The 13,637-nt window shown below is 51.8% G+C and overlaps 7 protein-coding genes across 7 annotated transcripts; 3 read left to right on the top strand and 4 right to left on the bottom strand.

The window, feature by feature from the left end:
• Window positions 1-133: 133 nt before the first annotated feature.
• Window positions 134-1,943, bottom strand: NUU61_000693 (pyridoxal phosphate-dependent transferase; the record flags this gene model as incomplete). The annotated part of the gene is made up of 3 exons (XM_056651276.1): window positions 134-976; window positions 1,081-1,830; window positions 1,899-1,943. The coding sequence occupies 3 exons, from the start codon at window positions 1,941-1,943 to the stop codon at window positions 134-136; spliced, it is 1,638 nt and encodes a 545-aa protein (XP_056516126.1).
• Window positions 1,944-2,475: 532 nt separating this feature from the next.
• NUU61_000692 (uncharacterized protein) lies at window positions 2,476-2,763 on the bottom strand (the record flags this gene model as incomplete). The annotated part of the gene is made up of 2 exons (XM_056651275.1): window positions 2,476-2,702; window positions 2,754-2,763. The coding sequence occupies 2 exons, from the start codon at window positions 2,761-2,763 to the stop codon at window positions 2,476-2,478; spliced, it is 237 nt and encodes a 78-aa protein (XP_056516125.1).
• A 1,091-nt stretch (window positions 2,764-3,854) lies between these two features.
• Window positions 3,855-7,180, top strand: ams1 (alpha-mannosidase; the record flags this gene model as incomplete). The annotated part of the gene is made up of 3 exons (XM_056651274.1): window positions 3,855-4,384; window positions 4,444-6,510; window positions 6,562-7,180. 3 exons carry the CDS (start codon window positions 3,855-3,857, stop codon window positions 7,178-7,180), a joined length of 3,216 nt encoding a protein of 1,071 aa, XP_056516124.1.
• A 379-nt stretch (window positions 7,181-7,559) lies between these two features.
• Window positions 7,560-8,514, bottom strand: NUU61_000690 (chromatin modification-related protein EAF6/MEAF6; the record flags this gene model as incomplete). The annotated part of the gene is made up of 3 exons (XM_056651273.1): window positions 7,560-7,844; window positions 7,925-8,152; window positions 8,317-8,514. The coding sequence occupies 3 exons, from the start codon at window positions 8,512-8,514 to the stop codon at window positions 7,560-7,562; spliced, it is 711 nt and encodes a 236-aa protein (XP_056516123.1).
• A 260-nt stretch (window positions 8,515-8,774) lies between these two features.
• On the top strand, window positions 8,775-9,626 carry NUU61_000689 (low-affinity Cu transporter; the record flags this gene model as incomplete). The annotated part of the gene is made up of 4 exons (XM_056651272.1): window positions 8,775-8,879; window positions 8,932-9,133; window positions 9,253-9,430; window positions 9,509-9,626. Coding segments are annotated over 4 exons (603 nt in total), but the record flags the coding sequence as incomplete, so codon positions are not given.
• Window positions 9,627-9,810: 184 nt separating this feature from the next.
• NUU61_000688 (putative F-box and JmjC domain protein) lies at window positions 9,811-11,434 on the bottom strand (the record flags this gene model as incomplete). The annotated part of the gene is made up of 2 exons (XM_056651271.1): window positions 9,811-10,999; window positions 11,151-11,434. The coding sequence occupies 2 exons, from the start codon at window positions 11,432-11,434 to the stop codon at window positions 9,811-9,813; spliced, it is 1,473 nt and encodes a 490-aa protein (XP_056516121.1).
• Window positions 11,435-11,991: 557 nt separating this feature from the next.
• On the top strand, window positions 11,992-13,575 carry tif1 (putative eukaryotic translation initiation factor 4; the record flags this gene model as incomplete). Its single annotated transcript, XM_056651270.1, has 6 exons — window positions 11,992-12,031; window positions 12,171-12,245; window positions 12,306-12,374; window positions 12,443-12,801; window positions 12,862-13,504; window positions 13,565-13,575. 6 exons carry the CDS (start codon window positions 11,992-11,994, stop codon window positions 13,573-13,575), a joined length of 1,197 nt encoding a protein of 398 aa, XP_056516120.1.
• Window positions 13,576-13,637: the final 62 nt, after the last annotated feature.

Here is a 13,637-nt window from a genome sequence, read left to right as displayed (position 1 = left end):
CATAAGAAGAAAAGAACAAGCCAGTACCTCCGGCAGATTGAAGGAGTCCATGACAATTTCATGAATGTTTATGACTTTGCCTCGATTGATACCCATGACTTCGCAAGAGAACTATTCCGTTTGCAAAAGACTACTAGCCCCGTATATCCTCCGTCGCCGCAAGAGCATCACCAATAGCCCGCACAAGCCCATCAACCTCCTCAATACCAACACTAATGCGAACCAAATGCGGCACAACCCCATACCCAGCCGCCCACTCCATCTCCGTCGCATGCGCCAGCAACGTATAAGCACAACACAGCGTAAAGTTTGTCCCCAGACTTGGTCCCTTCGCCACACGCAAAGCATCATAAAAGGCCGACGCCGCTGCAGGAACCCTAAACCTCACCGAAAGCAAGAACCCATACCCACCTCCTGTCTTTCGAAACCGGTCATACGCGCGCTGCGTAGCACTTCCCTGCGGGTAAAAGACCTCCGCGACAGCATGATGCCTCCGAAAGATCTCAGCGATGCGCGCGGCATTGGCCGAGGCGCGGGACACGCGCGGGATGATATCGCGGCTATTGTGATCCATGAAGAGCGCGTCGAGAGGGAAATATGTATCTTCGAAAGATGCTGATAGTTGTCTGTTGAGTGCGCTGAAAGATTCTGAGGCTGGGTTCAGCGCCACGCTCCCGCCCATTACATTGCAGTGGCCGCTGAACATCTTTGTGAGGCTTGTGCAGATGGCGTCGCAAAAGGGCAGGAGAGAGACGTTCACCGCTGTGGCGAGGGTGTCGTCGACGATGAGGAGGAAGTTGTATTGTTGGGCGAGGGTGCGGAGTCGGTGGAGGTCTGGGGTTGTGAGGAGGGGGTTGCTTGGGAATTCGGTGATGAGGGCGTTGATTTTGATTGTGTTGTCTGCGAGTCCGGCTTCGAGGGTGTTTAGCTCGGAGGTCGAGCCGTGGCCGTAGAAGATGCAGTCGAAGTTATAGATCTTGCCGAGGAGTTTCATGGTGTCGACGTATAAGAAGCTGGTTCATTCTTGTTAGTTCTAGTATTTCGCAGGAGTTGAATGGTCATTACTTGCCCGAATATGACAACCTTGGAGGGCTCGGTGCTGGTATGGAGTTGCTGTATTGCAGTTGCTATGCTGCTGATGGCGGTCATGCCGCTTTGGTGCAGGAATACATGCTTCGGCTCGATGCATAGTGATGGTGTTGATAGTAAGTTGCCGATACGAATCCGCAGATCACACTTTGCCTTTTCAGCGTCCTCGAGGGGAAACCCCGTCTCTGTCTCTGCCCCTGTTTCTGTCTCTGTCTTGTCATGTTGAATACACGACGCCTTGTCGAGCCAGAACTCTGCACATCGACTGGAGATGCCGTAGCCGGTATGTTGCCAGAAGGCCTTGGCATTGGCGCCGAATGACTCGGGATATACAACTCCATGCACCTCTTGATACCTGTATGGTTCGCGGCGGTCTTTGCCTTTGACTGCTTGTTGTAGATCCGTGGAGATGTTTCCGTCAAAGTCAAATCGGAGATAACGAATGGATGCGGACACAGATGTAGATATAGCTGTGTCTTTGCTTTTCAAGTATTCCACGCATTGCTGGGCATACTGGGCACTTGAATATAACAGCAGAGTGAGCCGTGAATCAGACGAACCATCACTCCCGCACAGCGTCCCACGAGAGACAGCGAGGTTCAATAGCCGCGTCGCCAGATCCTGCACCACGAGAGGAACAAAAAACCGAGGATAGCCAGTCTTCAGCCGAGAAATAAAGCCCGGGTCTCTGGTCGCCCAGGCTTGTGTGTCTTCCCATGTTGGAAGAGAGACGCTGATGGCCTGTTAGATGCGCGATCCAGTAGTTAGTGCTGCTGGATGCTTCACAAGTGGAATTGGATGGAGGTTACATGACGGTCTGCTGGAGGGAGTGGCTCTCCCACAGCTTGCTGCATGACTGTGATGTAGGGTTGAGAACGGCTTGAAATATCGAGGATGAAGGTGTTGAGGTGTGTCTTGGTCACGACAGGATGACGGAGTGCCTTGGCGAGACTGAAGTATATGCTATGAACATGGGCAATTGGAAAACAAACTGGTTTGTTGTCACACAATTCTGCATTAATCATTAATTGACTAGGTGGGTTTTCTCTTTGCTTGTGAACCTGATTGAGTATCCTAGCCCCGTATCTATTCGTGGCTCAAACGATTTAACTATGTTGACCTGATATTCCGAAAGAAAGGAACCCATAGGCACAAGAGAGAAGAGGTCTTTTCAATCCAAATTGATATACTAGAACCAGCTAGAAATTCAATACATTCAAGGTTGATCAACCTCATAAATTGAGCAATTACTCGGCGGCTGCATTTTCCACTGGTCACTCTTGGTTGATCGAGTTTTGGACTGAATTGATTGAATATGGATGTTTCTGACTATTTGATATATGACGTCTCAAAAAAAACACCATACAGCCATTTCTACCTAGCTGCTCACATCAAGTTGCTATAGGTCTTGCCCTCTGCCTCGAGCTCTTCATCTTCCTTGATGTAGTCCTTGAACTTGTCCATCTCGCTCCCCTTCTTCTTAGAGTCATGACCATGCTCCTCCTGGTCATTCTTATCTTCATCATGGTGTTCTTCCTTTTGAGGATGGCCGGTGCGGTGGAAGATCCGATCCATCATGCCCTCGAGGCCTCCTTTGTGATGCGAGTCGGACTCTGCTGAGAATGAGCATTGCACCGGGTAGTTGTTAGTTTGGAATGACATACGTTCAGACATGTTCTTGGAAATCAAGTAGATACTTGAAAGTTGTGTGTTTGTCAATGATGTGTAGTTGGATTAAAGACAAGGGTTGTATGTGGAAACCGAGCGCAATTTATATTGATTAAACCCCGCTGCGTATAACATGGTTCAAGAAGCCCACATACATCGCAACCAATACAATGGCATGTTGTGACAATATATTTGCCATCACAAGCCATTGTCAAGATGAGCGCGTCATCGATGAACACCTAGGCTGGGGTCCCCGGGATCCTCATAAGCTGCTGGACTGGGTGATCCACCAGACCCATGGATCTAGTTTGGGATATCGACCACTCATTTACCTTGTCGAGGGGGTTTATTCTGTTTTAAACGAAGACGTTCATATCCAAGGTATATTTCAATTTACCTCAGCATGAGGCCACCCGCATTCCACCAGGCCATTTACTATGAAATAGTCAGAGGTCTTGATGGATAAAAATGGCACTGAGTGCTACTCTTTAGACTCGACTGTCATGATGCAGACTCGTAGAACAGTTGATCCGATCCGGAGGGACCACCTCTCCCTCTTGTGGCTTCTCTGAACCATCCAACATCTCATCCTTAATCATCCCAATCATGCGTGCACCAGACCCACATCAAATTCAATTTAAAAGAGAAATCAGACGCAGAGGCCTCTCGGCTTGTGATGATTTCCTAACGTTGTGTTCAGGCAGAACGTCAAAAGGAGGGACTTCCTCCTAACACGAAGTTCTACTAAGCCCCGAGGCCATGGAGATGATATCGAAATCGACGGGCTCCTTCATTTCCAGTCATCGGAGACCTTGTTTTACCCCGTGAAGCCTGGGGTATTCATGGGATACTCGATATATGTTGAGTAAGAATATCAAGTCCCCATGTCCAATGTAAATAGTTCACGAGAGATCAAGTGATGTTCGCGGTGCAACGATCCGCTTCTCCGCATTCCATCATGCCTCCACATTAGCAGCTCCCTTCCTTCCTGCTCTTCCTGCGCTTCCTCCTCCTGCTGGTTCACTCGTTCTATTGTTTCTCATCTTTACTTACATCCAGATATCCACCAACTGCATCTCATTTCAGTTACTTGCATTATGGGTGGAGAAACTCCTCATCTCACCCCCGCCCCGGCGACGTCACTACCCCGGCTTGCTGAGCGCCCGGTCGGCCAACGTATCATCAAGATCTACACAGATCGGCTGCGCCAGTTTACCTCGACAGGCCAGTATGAAGGCCAAAATCTGGTCTCGAAATACTTCGAAGCAGTAAATGAGGACCAGGACCATGTGAAGCTGTCGGTTTACTCGGTCCCAGACCTGCAGCGTCCGACTTTCGAGGAGGCAACCGCTCATGAATTCAAACCAACCCACATCGGTGCATCCTTTGGACCCAGCTGGTCCACACACTGGTTTCGCATCCGCCTGACGGTCCCCGAGGAACTGCGCAAGAAAGAACGTTTGGAATTTCATTGGGATGCCAACAACGAGGGCTTGGTCTGGACCGAAGACGGTCGTCCGTTACAAGGATTGACCGGCGGCGGAGAGCGTGTTGAATGGATTATCCCGGACGCCTGGCGCGACGGGAAAGAACATACTTTCTATATTGAAATGGCTTGCAATGGCATGTTCGGCAATGCCCCGGGGGTGATTCGATTCAGCCACCAAACCCCGACAAGTCCTACAGGCTAAGCAAAGCACGCATCACAGCTGTGAATCTCGCAGCACGTGCTCTCTATTATGACTTTTGGATTATTGGCGATGCTGCCCGGGAGTTTCCCGGTGATTCATGGGAGGCGCACGAAGCCAACATGGTAGCCAACTCCATGATAGACACTTTCATTGCAGGCAATGGAAGCCAAGATTCAATTCTCGAGGCGCGCAAAATTGCAAAGAAGTACCTCGGAGATAAAGTAGATTCACCCGACGTCTACTCAACAGGCACAGCGCCCATTGTCTACGCCATTGGGCATTGCCACATCGACACTTGCTGGTTGTGGCCTTGGGCTGAGACAAAACGCAAAGTTGCCCGCTCATGGTCGAACCAGTGTGATCTAATGGATCGATACCCAGAGCACCGCTTCACTTGTTCCCAGGCCCAGCAATTCAAATGGCTTGAACAATACTACCCCACTGTCTTTGATCGCGTGAAGCAATGGGTGAAGAAGGGCCATTTCCAGCCGATTGGTGGCAGCTGGGTTGAGCACGACACCAACATGCCGAGTGGCGAATCGCTAGTGAGGCAGTTTCTGTATGGCCAAAGGTTCTTCGAGCGTCACTTTGGCAAGCGGTGCACAACCTTCTGGCTGCCGGACACCTTCGGGTACTCGACGCAGATCCCCCAAATCTGTCGCTTGGCTGGCATGAGTCGATTCTTTACTCAGAAGCTAAGCTGGAACAACATCAACAATTTCCCTCATACCACATTCCAATGGGTGGCACTTGATGGGAGCCAAGTGATGTGCCATATGGCACCTGCGGAAACCTACACGGCTGAAGCCCACTTTGGCGATCTGAAGCGCAGTATTACCCAGCATAAATCATTGGACAAGGAGAAGAGCTCGCTGCTTGTCTTCGGAAAGGGAGATGGTGGCGGCGGCCCGACCTTTGAGCATCTGGAGAAACTGCGCCGTTGCCGTGGTCTGAGCGATCAGATTGGCTCGCTCCCACGTGTGAAGATGGGTGATTCTGTTGATGACTTCTTTGCGGGATTGGAGGCAAAGGCTGCCGAAGGCACCGAGTTTGCAACCTGGTATGGTGAGCTCTACTTCGAACTGCACCGAGGTACCTACACAACCCAGGCAAATAACAAACGCAACAACCGCAAATCCGAGTTCATGCTTCGTGAGATCGAGCTACTTGCCACTTTGGCCACCCTGAAAAAGTCCGCCAAGGAGTATCGGTATCCGAAGAAAGAGATTGATGAAATGTGGGAGGGTGTCCTCCTTTGCCAGTTCCATGACTGCTTGCCAGGAAGTTCGATCGAAATGTGTTACGACGACTCAGACAAACTCTACGCTGAGATCTTCAAGACCGGTGAGAAGTTGCGCAAGGAGGCTCTTAAGGCATTGCAGATTACTGGTGATACTGGCAGCAAACATCTGATGGCCCTAAACACTTTGCCCTGGCCCCGAGCAGAGGTTGTGAAAATCCCGGAATCACTTGGAAAGTTGAATGGATCGAAATATGCGCTGGTTGAGGGCTCAAGCGGCATGGTGCCATGCCGGCCAGTGGATTTCAAGACTACAGCTGCTGTGACCGTTGTTGAAGTCCAGCCGGGTGTTTTCCGCCTTGAAAATGGCAAGCTGCGAGTCGACGTGCAAAATGGCGTTATTATCTCCCTATTTGACATGGAGGCAAAGCGCGAGGTTGTTGCTAAGGGCGGCAAGGCCGGACAGCTCGTCATTTTTGATGACAAGCCCCTCTATTGGCAAGCATGGGATGTCGAGGTTTTCCATCTGGAGTCTCGCAAAGAATTGCCTCATGGCAAGACGGTAGTCGCAGAAAATGACCTGCACCGGGCCAGTGTTATGACCGAAACCAAGATCAGTGACAAGAGCTGGGTCAAGACGACCATCAGCCTTGCGGCCGCTGTGTCGTCGGAACCAAGCTACGTGGAAATGGAAAGTGAAGTTGAGTGGCAGGAAACTATGAAGTTCCTCAAGGTCGAGTTCCCGGTCGACATCACGAACACCGAGGCATCCTACGAGACTCAATATGGTATCATCCGACGCCCGACGCACTACAACACCAGGTATGTTTAGCTTAAACACTTTTACTACACTTCAATACTAACATATTGTAGCTGGGACATGGCAAAATTCGAAGTCTGTTGCCACAAATGGGCCGACCTCTCTGAATATGGCTATGGCGTTTCGATCCTCAACGACTCCAAGTACGGCTTTGCCACTTGCGGCAACCTCATGCGGTTGTCGTTACTACGTGCCCCCAAGGCCCCCGACGCTCATGCCGATATGGGCCGTCATCACATCCGCTATGCTATCCTGCCCCACACCGGTAGTTTGGACGCCCGGACGGTACGGGCTGGTTACAATTTCAATCATCCGCTGGTTGGCGAGCCGATCAACCTTCCCGCAGCAGCCAGCAACATCTTCAAGTCGGTGTCTGTTCAGAATGCACCTTCGCTGATTTTAGATGCAGTCAAGCGTGGCGAGGATGATGAAGATGTGGCTCAAGACGGTATTTTCTCGCGCCCTGGGAAGAGCGTGATTGCCCGTGTCTATGAGTCTCTCGGTGGCAAAGCCCGTGGCACTATTCACAGCGCCCTCTCTGTCAAGCGCGCTTGGAAATGCAATGTTCTCGAAGACGACGAGGAGGAGCTGGAGATCTACCGGGAAGATGGTGTTTCGATTGATGTGGAGTTGAGGCCGTTCGAGGTCGCCACGTTCCGATTGCAGCTGTGATGGGATACAAGCAGGCGATGTTGGTCATTTATACTCCCACTATCCCACTATCCCTTTATCACTTTATCTTGTAGCCTCGATGGTTCCTGCAGTTGGTAGTTCGATCCAGTCGAGTAGGTCTTCGAATGAAAGAAATGAAATTGAATTTTGTGCGATGCATGCTGCTCTCCATGAATCCGTGATATACATGAGATTGCTCGAGCAATCGAATCGAAAGCACCCCTTATTTCCGTTCCCCATGCGCCTCAGCTTTGAGATAACTTCAGAAAAGACAAGCACCCACCAACCTAACTCCAAACCCGAAGACCCAAAAAGAAATGCAAGAGGAGCGCAGCCCTCGCCAGAAAAGAGAGACAGCACTCTGGCAATAGAAAACCATCTAATCTCTCCCATAGCTGATCTTCAACCGCTTCACGGGCGGCTTATCCCCTGCATCGTCGGAAAGATCCTCGCTCGGATTTTTTCCCTTGGTGTTCTTAGACCCTCCACCACCACCACCGGCCTTCTTCTTGTTTTTCGATGCACCAGCTGCATTCTTCACGCCGCCGGCAGATACGGGGACATCGCTCCCATTCCCCTTGTTCGAGGTGGGTCCTGCGGACGTGGAAGTCGGTGTCGCCGCGTTCGAGGGAGTGGTTTGAGCAGACGAGGGCCCGGGGGAGTCCTATACGTAAGAAAAGAACCGTGAGTCATCTGGAGAGTAACTGGAAGAAGAGATAGAACACTGTAGTATTTCCCACATACCATCATGTAGCTAGCTGAACTTCGCGAGAACACCCGATCCGAATCTGTGACTTGGGCCTTTCGACGGCCTCCAGCCACGCCGGCGCCAATGTTAATACCTGCGGCACCAATACTGGCGCCGCTTGAAGAGCCCTTGATGTAGTTGTCGAAGCCTCTGATGATGTTTCCAGCGGTCGTTTCTTCGAGGTAGGATTGTTCGATCCGGAAGATTTGGTCTTCTAGTTGGCCCTGGGACGAAGATTCGTGTTAGCATGGAGAACTCGATAATCCTGCGCCATGAAAGAAAAAAAAAAGCAGAAAACAGATCGCAAAGAGTCTGCTGCACAGAAATTCCTTCGCATATGCTCCGCGGGCAGGAGACCAGACGCGACTCCCGGCTTCGCAAGACTCACCATGCTCTTGTCCATCAACCGCTTCTTCTGGATCACGTCTCGCAGCTCTCGTCGCAGCTTCTCGTAGTATGGAAGCCCGCGGCTAGCCGCGTTCTGATCGGCAGGCGCAATTGGTCCTGCTGCGGTTGCGCCGGATGTTGGTGCGGCGGTCCCGGAGGTCGCGGGCGTTGGTGTCGTGGCAGGGGCGTTCTCCGCCATTTTATGGGGGGATAGGAAGCTGTCGCGGGATATGCAGCTGTCTCAGTATGACGAATCGCTCGAGCACACGCGAAGAAAGAAGATCAGACGAGTTACGACAATTCCTGGATGGGGGAGGTGGATGCTGTCCCGAGCTTATCAGGTGGTGTTTGCGTGGTTTGCATGGTGTCCCTCGAGCACAACATCTCGCGGGTGTTTACGTCCTGCAGCTCCCCTCCCTTCTAGATTTCTTGCCTTCTACCGGTTGTCTTTATACAGCTCTCGTATACGATGGATCATTCGATGCACATGCCCCACGGCCATGGCCACGGCGATATGGATATGGGCGGGCAATGCAACATGAATGCAAGTACCTGACGTCTCCGGTCTGTAGTCCGTTATTGTGGCTTGCTAACCTTGTCTTTTATGCTCGATTAGATGGTCTTTACCTGGTCGGCCAAAGATCTTTGCATCATCTTCCGCTGGTGGCGCATCACTGGGCCCTTCTCGTTCTTGTTTTCCCTCGCCGCCATCGTCCTCCTCACTGCCGGCTATGAAGGAGTTCGACAGGCGACCCGGCGATATGAAGCTGCCCACGCCCGACGCCTGAACTCATTTACATCTTCCGTAGCAACAGGAGGTAAGTCTCGCTATCCTATAACCACTCCCAAGGGTGTTTCGGGGGGTGTCTTCGGGCATGGCTTTGGCATGGTGCAATCTGGTTGAACTAGCTTCCTCATTGATGTCTTGCTTCTGCAGACGAGGAGATCGCCGATCCGACCATCGCCGGTGCCCCGACGGAACCTATTCCTGACGCTCACGACGATGACTCACCTCTACTTGTAGGCCGGGACAACCGCGCGGCGGTTGCGCGCCAAGGGAAATTCGCCATGGCGTTTCTGTATGCCGTGCAAGTCTTTTATAGCTTCTTCATAATGTGAGTGCTCTTTCGGGATGCACTGTTGACATTGGCGACTTGGGTAATTTGCTGACTCGATCCCTTCCCGGTTGGTAGGTTACTCTTCATGACTTACAATGGATTTGTCATGTTTGCGGTGGCATTTGGTGCATTCCTTGGGTATGTGGTTTTCGCGGATGGCACTCCGGCGACCAAGACGATTGCCTGCCATTGAATTTGAACCTCAGATTTCTTTTGGCGTTAGTTGGTCTGTTGAGTTGGATGGCATGGAAGCGCTCTTTTATCATATTTTTTTTTCGTCTCGATTACGGCAAGTTTTGACTTTGATACCTTATCCTGTGTCTAGACTTGACTCATTATTTCATGTTCATGAACCTTGGGTTTCAGATTGCAAATTACTATGGGACTTCAACATCGCTCCCGTCATCTCCAAACCCAAAGCTGAACCCGCCTTCAGCGCTTTGTTCATTAGGGTCATCTGGTTTCCCGTGGACAATATCTTCCCATTTGCGCTTCTTCCCCTCGGCCTTCTTCTGCAGTTCCTCCTGCGCCTGGTCTAACAGATCTGGGTAGGACTCGCGCATGCGACTGACAAACCGCTGTGCTGGATCCTCAACATCTTTCCGAAAACCGGAAATCTGATCGGGCTTATTGGTCAAGAAGTCCAGCGCAGAGGTAAGATGAGCCCGGGGAATGAAGTTTTGCGTGATAGCAATCGAAGGCTCCAGGTTCACCACCAGGTGCCACCACCCAGAAGGGACGTGCAAGATCTCGCCCTCGCCACAGATGCCCTCCACGCAGCCCGGCGTGCGTCGAGCCTCGGCGTGGAAGCCCAGGAGCCACTCGGCAATACTCAGCGGCGAGGTCACTTCGCTCTGGTCCTCGGACACGAACACACCCGGTGGAGGGGGCTGCTTGCCGCTGGGCGGGAACATAATCCAGTACTTTGGGCCGCGCAGCACGGCATTCCACGCACTGGTGGCGTTGGGGTCTTTGTGGAACTTGCTGCCCGAGCGCTCTGGTCCGATGATCAGCCACTGGCGATCGGGTCGGTCTTCGCCCAGCACTGAAAACAGATCTTCCGCGAAGCAGGGTGGGGGCCAGTAGGCGGCATCGGGTGTGTCCTTGGGTGGACCGACTGAGAGCCCCATCTTCGAGACGAAGGCCCGGTCGAACAGGTACAGTGGACTTTCGTCGGCATTGTCAGCCATATAGTCGCCATATGTGCGCAATGTCCAGTCGACGGCCTCGGCGCGGAACTGGGTCTGGCCATGGCGCGCTAGCAATGTCCCCACGGTCCAGTTCTTGTATACGGGCCAGGCCTTGACGGGTTCTGTGAGGATGAAGGGGCGGTCTGTCCAGTTTGTATGGAATTCATCAAGCGACATATCCGGTAGACGGGTGATTTGATTTCTCGCAGGTATCTTCGTGACATATGGCTCTAGTGCCACATGAGCACAGTTAAAGGGCCGGTATAAGGCATCTGAGAATAATTGGGAACAATCGATCATCGGTACCTTTGAAGCCGGGAGGTTGAGGTATGTGGAACGCCATGTTCCTCGCCATGTAAATGATTCTCTCGGAGACCTAAGAGGATTCTTAGCGACATGGCTCTTTGAGACTACTAGATCAATAACACAGCATGGAAGGAACATATCGAAAGAAAAAAAGAAAAAAACTAAATAAATAAAAATAAAAGTTTATTGTATATATATTTCAGGTCCACGGGTGTTCTTACCGCACAAAGAGCGCCTTCCACAACTCCTCTGCCCGAGTAAATGCATAGAAGGCTTTACAAGTTTGTCCAATCTGCAGCAGACTGGCCCCATCCAAGACCTCCAGCGACAGCAGAATCAGATCATCGGGTAGTCGTTGAAATGCCCCGATCGCGTCACGTAAGCTGTGGGTGGCCGCCAGAAGAGCATTGCCACTTGGTTTGACACCCAGTGGGTGGCAGGGAATGGCATCGGGGCCACTGTCAGCCTCTGGAGGATGGCTCGGTAACGATGTGATGTCAGGCATGGCCCGCCACTATTAGGGCTTGCACAGTTTTAGTCTGCTTTGCAACCGATACCGAGGGTGTCCTGAGGCAGTATAGATTAATTCCCCTCGATAAAAAAAAGCAGAACAAAGAAAATAAAATGAGAAAAAGAAGAAGAATTAAAAATAAAAATAAAAAATGATGGTCCCACCAGTCTGGAGAAAAGAGAGAACAATCGCAAGAGAACCCATTCTTGGCCCAAAGGGCTAATCCAGTGACTTGCCCTAAATGGCAGGCGGTGGGATACTCGCCTGAAAAAAAAAAAGGCGTCGCAGCAAATGGAGTGCGGCCCTCGATTTTTTTTTCGCTTCTTTTCTTTTCTTTTCCTCCCACCCTGGTTGTGATTATCCATACCACTCTCTGTCAACCCCTTCCTAGTATCTCTTGTGCTCTTCGCTAGACGAAGAGCTGTGATACTAGTCCGTCTCGACGCTGCGAACCCCCCCACAGGGCACCGTTCGCTAAAAAAAAAAAAACCTCTTCACCCCCACCACACCGATCACAGCGACGTCTGTGATCACCACTCCCATCCGCAAATATGGCTTCCAACGACAAGGGTCTTGAGGACCTTCCCGAGGGTACGTTTTGCCATCTTTCTGTTCTCGTCTTTTGAATTTGTCAAAATTATGATCCTGCTTGCGCCGGGATTTGGTGGCGATGACAAGAGAGGCGAAGTTCAGAAAATGAGTAACTGACACTTGCTTCTACACTCAACAGGACAGATCGAGTCCAACTACGATGAGATCACCGACTCCTTCGACACCATGGAGCTGAAGCCCGAGCTGCTTCGCGGTAAGTGATCCGGATCCCTCGTGGTGGGGTACCTGCAGAAAATTCCTGACAGACGTTCAGGTGTCTACGCCTACGGTTTCGAGCGCCCCTCTGCTATCCAGCAGCGTGCCATCATGCCCATCATCAAGGGTGAGTTCTCCATCCGATTGAGACTCCTTTTTCTTTTCTGGAGGAATTTGCGCCTAACCAGGGCTTAGGCAACGATGTGATCGCTCAGGCCCAGTCCGGTACCGGAAAGACCGCGACCTTCTCCATCTCCGCTCTCCAGAAGCTCGACCCCAACCTCAAGGCCTGCCAGGCTCTGATCCTCGCTCCCACCCGTGAGCTGGCCCAGCAGATTCAGAAGGTCGTTGTGGCCATTGGTGACTTCATGAGCATTGAGTGCCACGCCTGTATTGGTGGTACCAACGTCCGTGAGGACATGACCGCTCTCCGCGAGGGCCCCCAGGTCGTCGTCGGTACTCCCGGTCGTGTGCAGGACATGATCCAGCGCCGTGTCCTCCGTACCGACCACATGAAGCTGTTCGTTCTGGACGAGGCTGATGAGATGCTGTCGGTAAGTTTTGCAATCCATGTGTCTAAGATTGTACCGAGCAGAACTGATCTTTCCCTCTAGCGCGGTTTCACCGAGCAAATCTACGACATCTTCCAGCTGCTGCCCCAGTCCACCCAGGTCACCCTGCTCTCGGCCACCATGCCCCAGGACGTCCTGGAGGTGACCACCAAGTTCATGCGTGACCCCGTCCGCATCCTGGTCAAGAAGCAGGAGCTCACCCTTGAGGGTATCAAGCAGTTCTACATCGCCGTCGAGAAGGAGGAGTGGAAGCTCGACACCCTGTCCGACCTCTACGAGACTGTCACTATCACCCAGGCCGTCATTTTCTGCAACACCCGCCGAAAGGTCGACTGGCTCACCGACAAGCTGACTGCCCGTGACTTCACTGTCTCCGCCATGCACGGTGACATGGAGCAGGGCCAGCGTGACGTGATCATGAAGGAGTTCCGCTCTGGATCCTCGCGTGTCCTGATCGCCACTGACCTCCTGGCCCGTGGTATCGATGTCCAGCAGGTCTCCCTGGTTATCAACTACGACCTGCCGGCCAACCGTGAGAACTACATTCACCGTATCGGTCGTGGTGGCCGATTCGGTCGTAAGGGTGTTGCCATCAACTTCGTCACTGCCGACGATGTGCGCATGCTCCGTGAGATTGAGCAGTTCTACAGCACCCAGGTTGAGGAGATGCCCATGAACGTTGCTGGTAAGTTTTGATATCAAAATCATTTCGAGTTGTCTGTTTGGATCACTGACTTTATACTAGACCTCATCTAAACTCCTTCAACCTACCTCATGTCTTGATGCGGATTACGATCGCAGGAACCTGCGTCAAAAGT

This window comes from Penicillium alfredii, assembly GCF_028826965.1.
Source record: "Penicillium alfredii strain IBT 34128 chromosome Unknown utg000001l_segment0_segment0, whole genome shotgun sequence".
Taxonomy (NCBI): Eukaryota; Fungi; Ascomycota; class Eurotiomycetes; order Eurotiales; family Aspergillaceae; genus Penicillium; species Penicillium alfredii.
The sequence above is the reverse complement of the archived record's forward strand: the minus strand, read 5'-3'. Positions and strand labels throughout refer to the sequence as shown.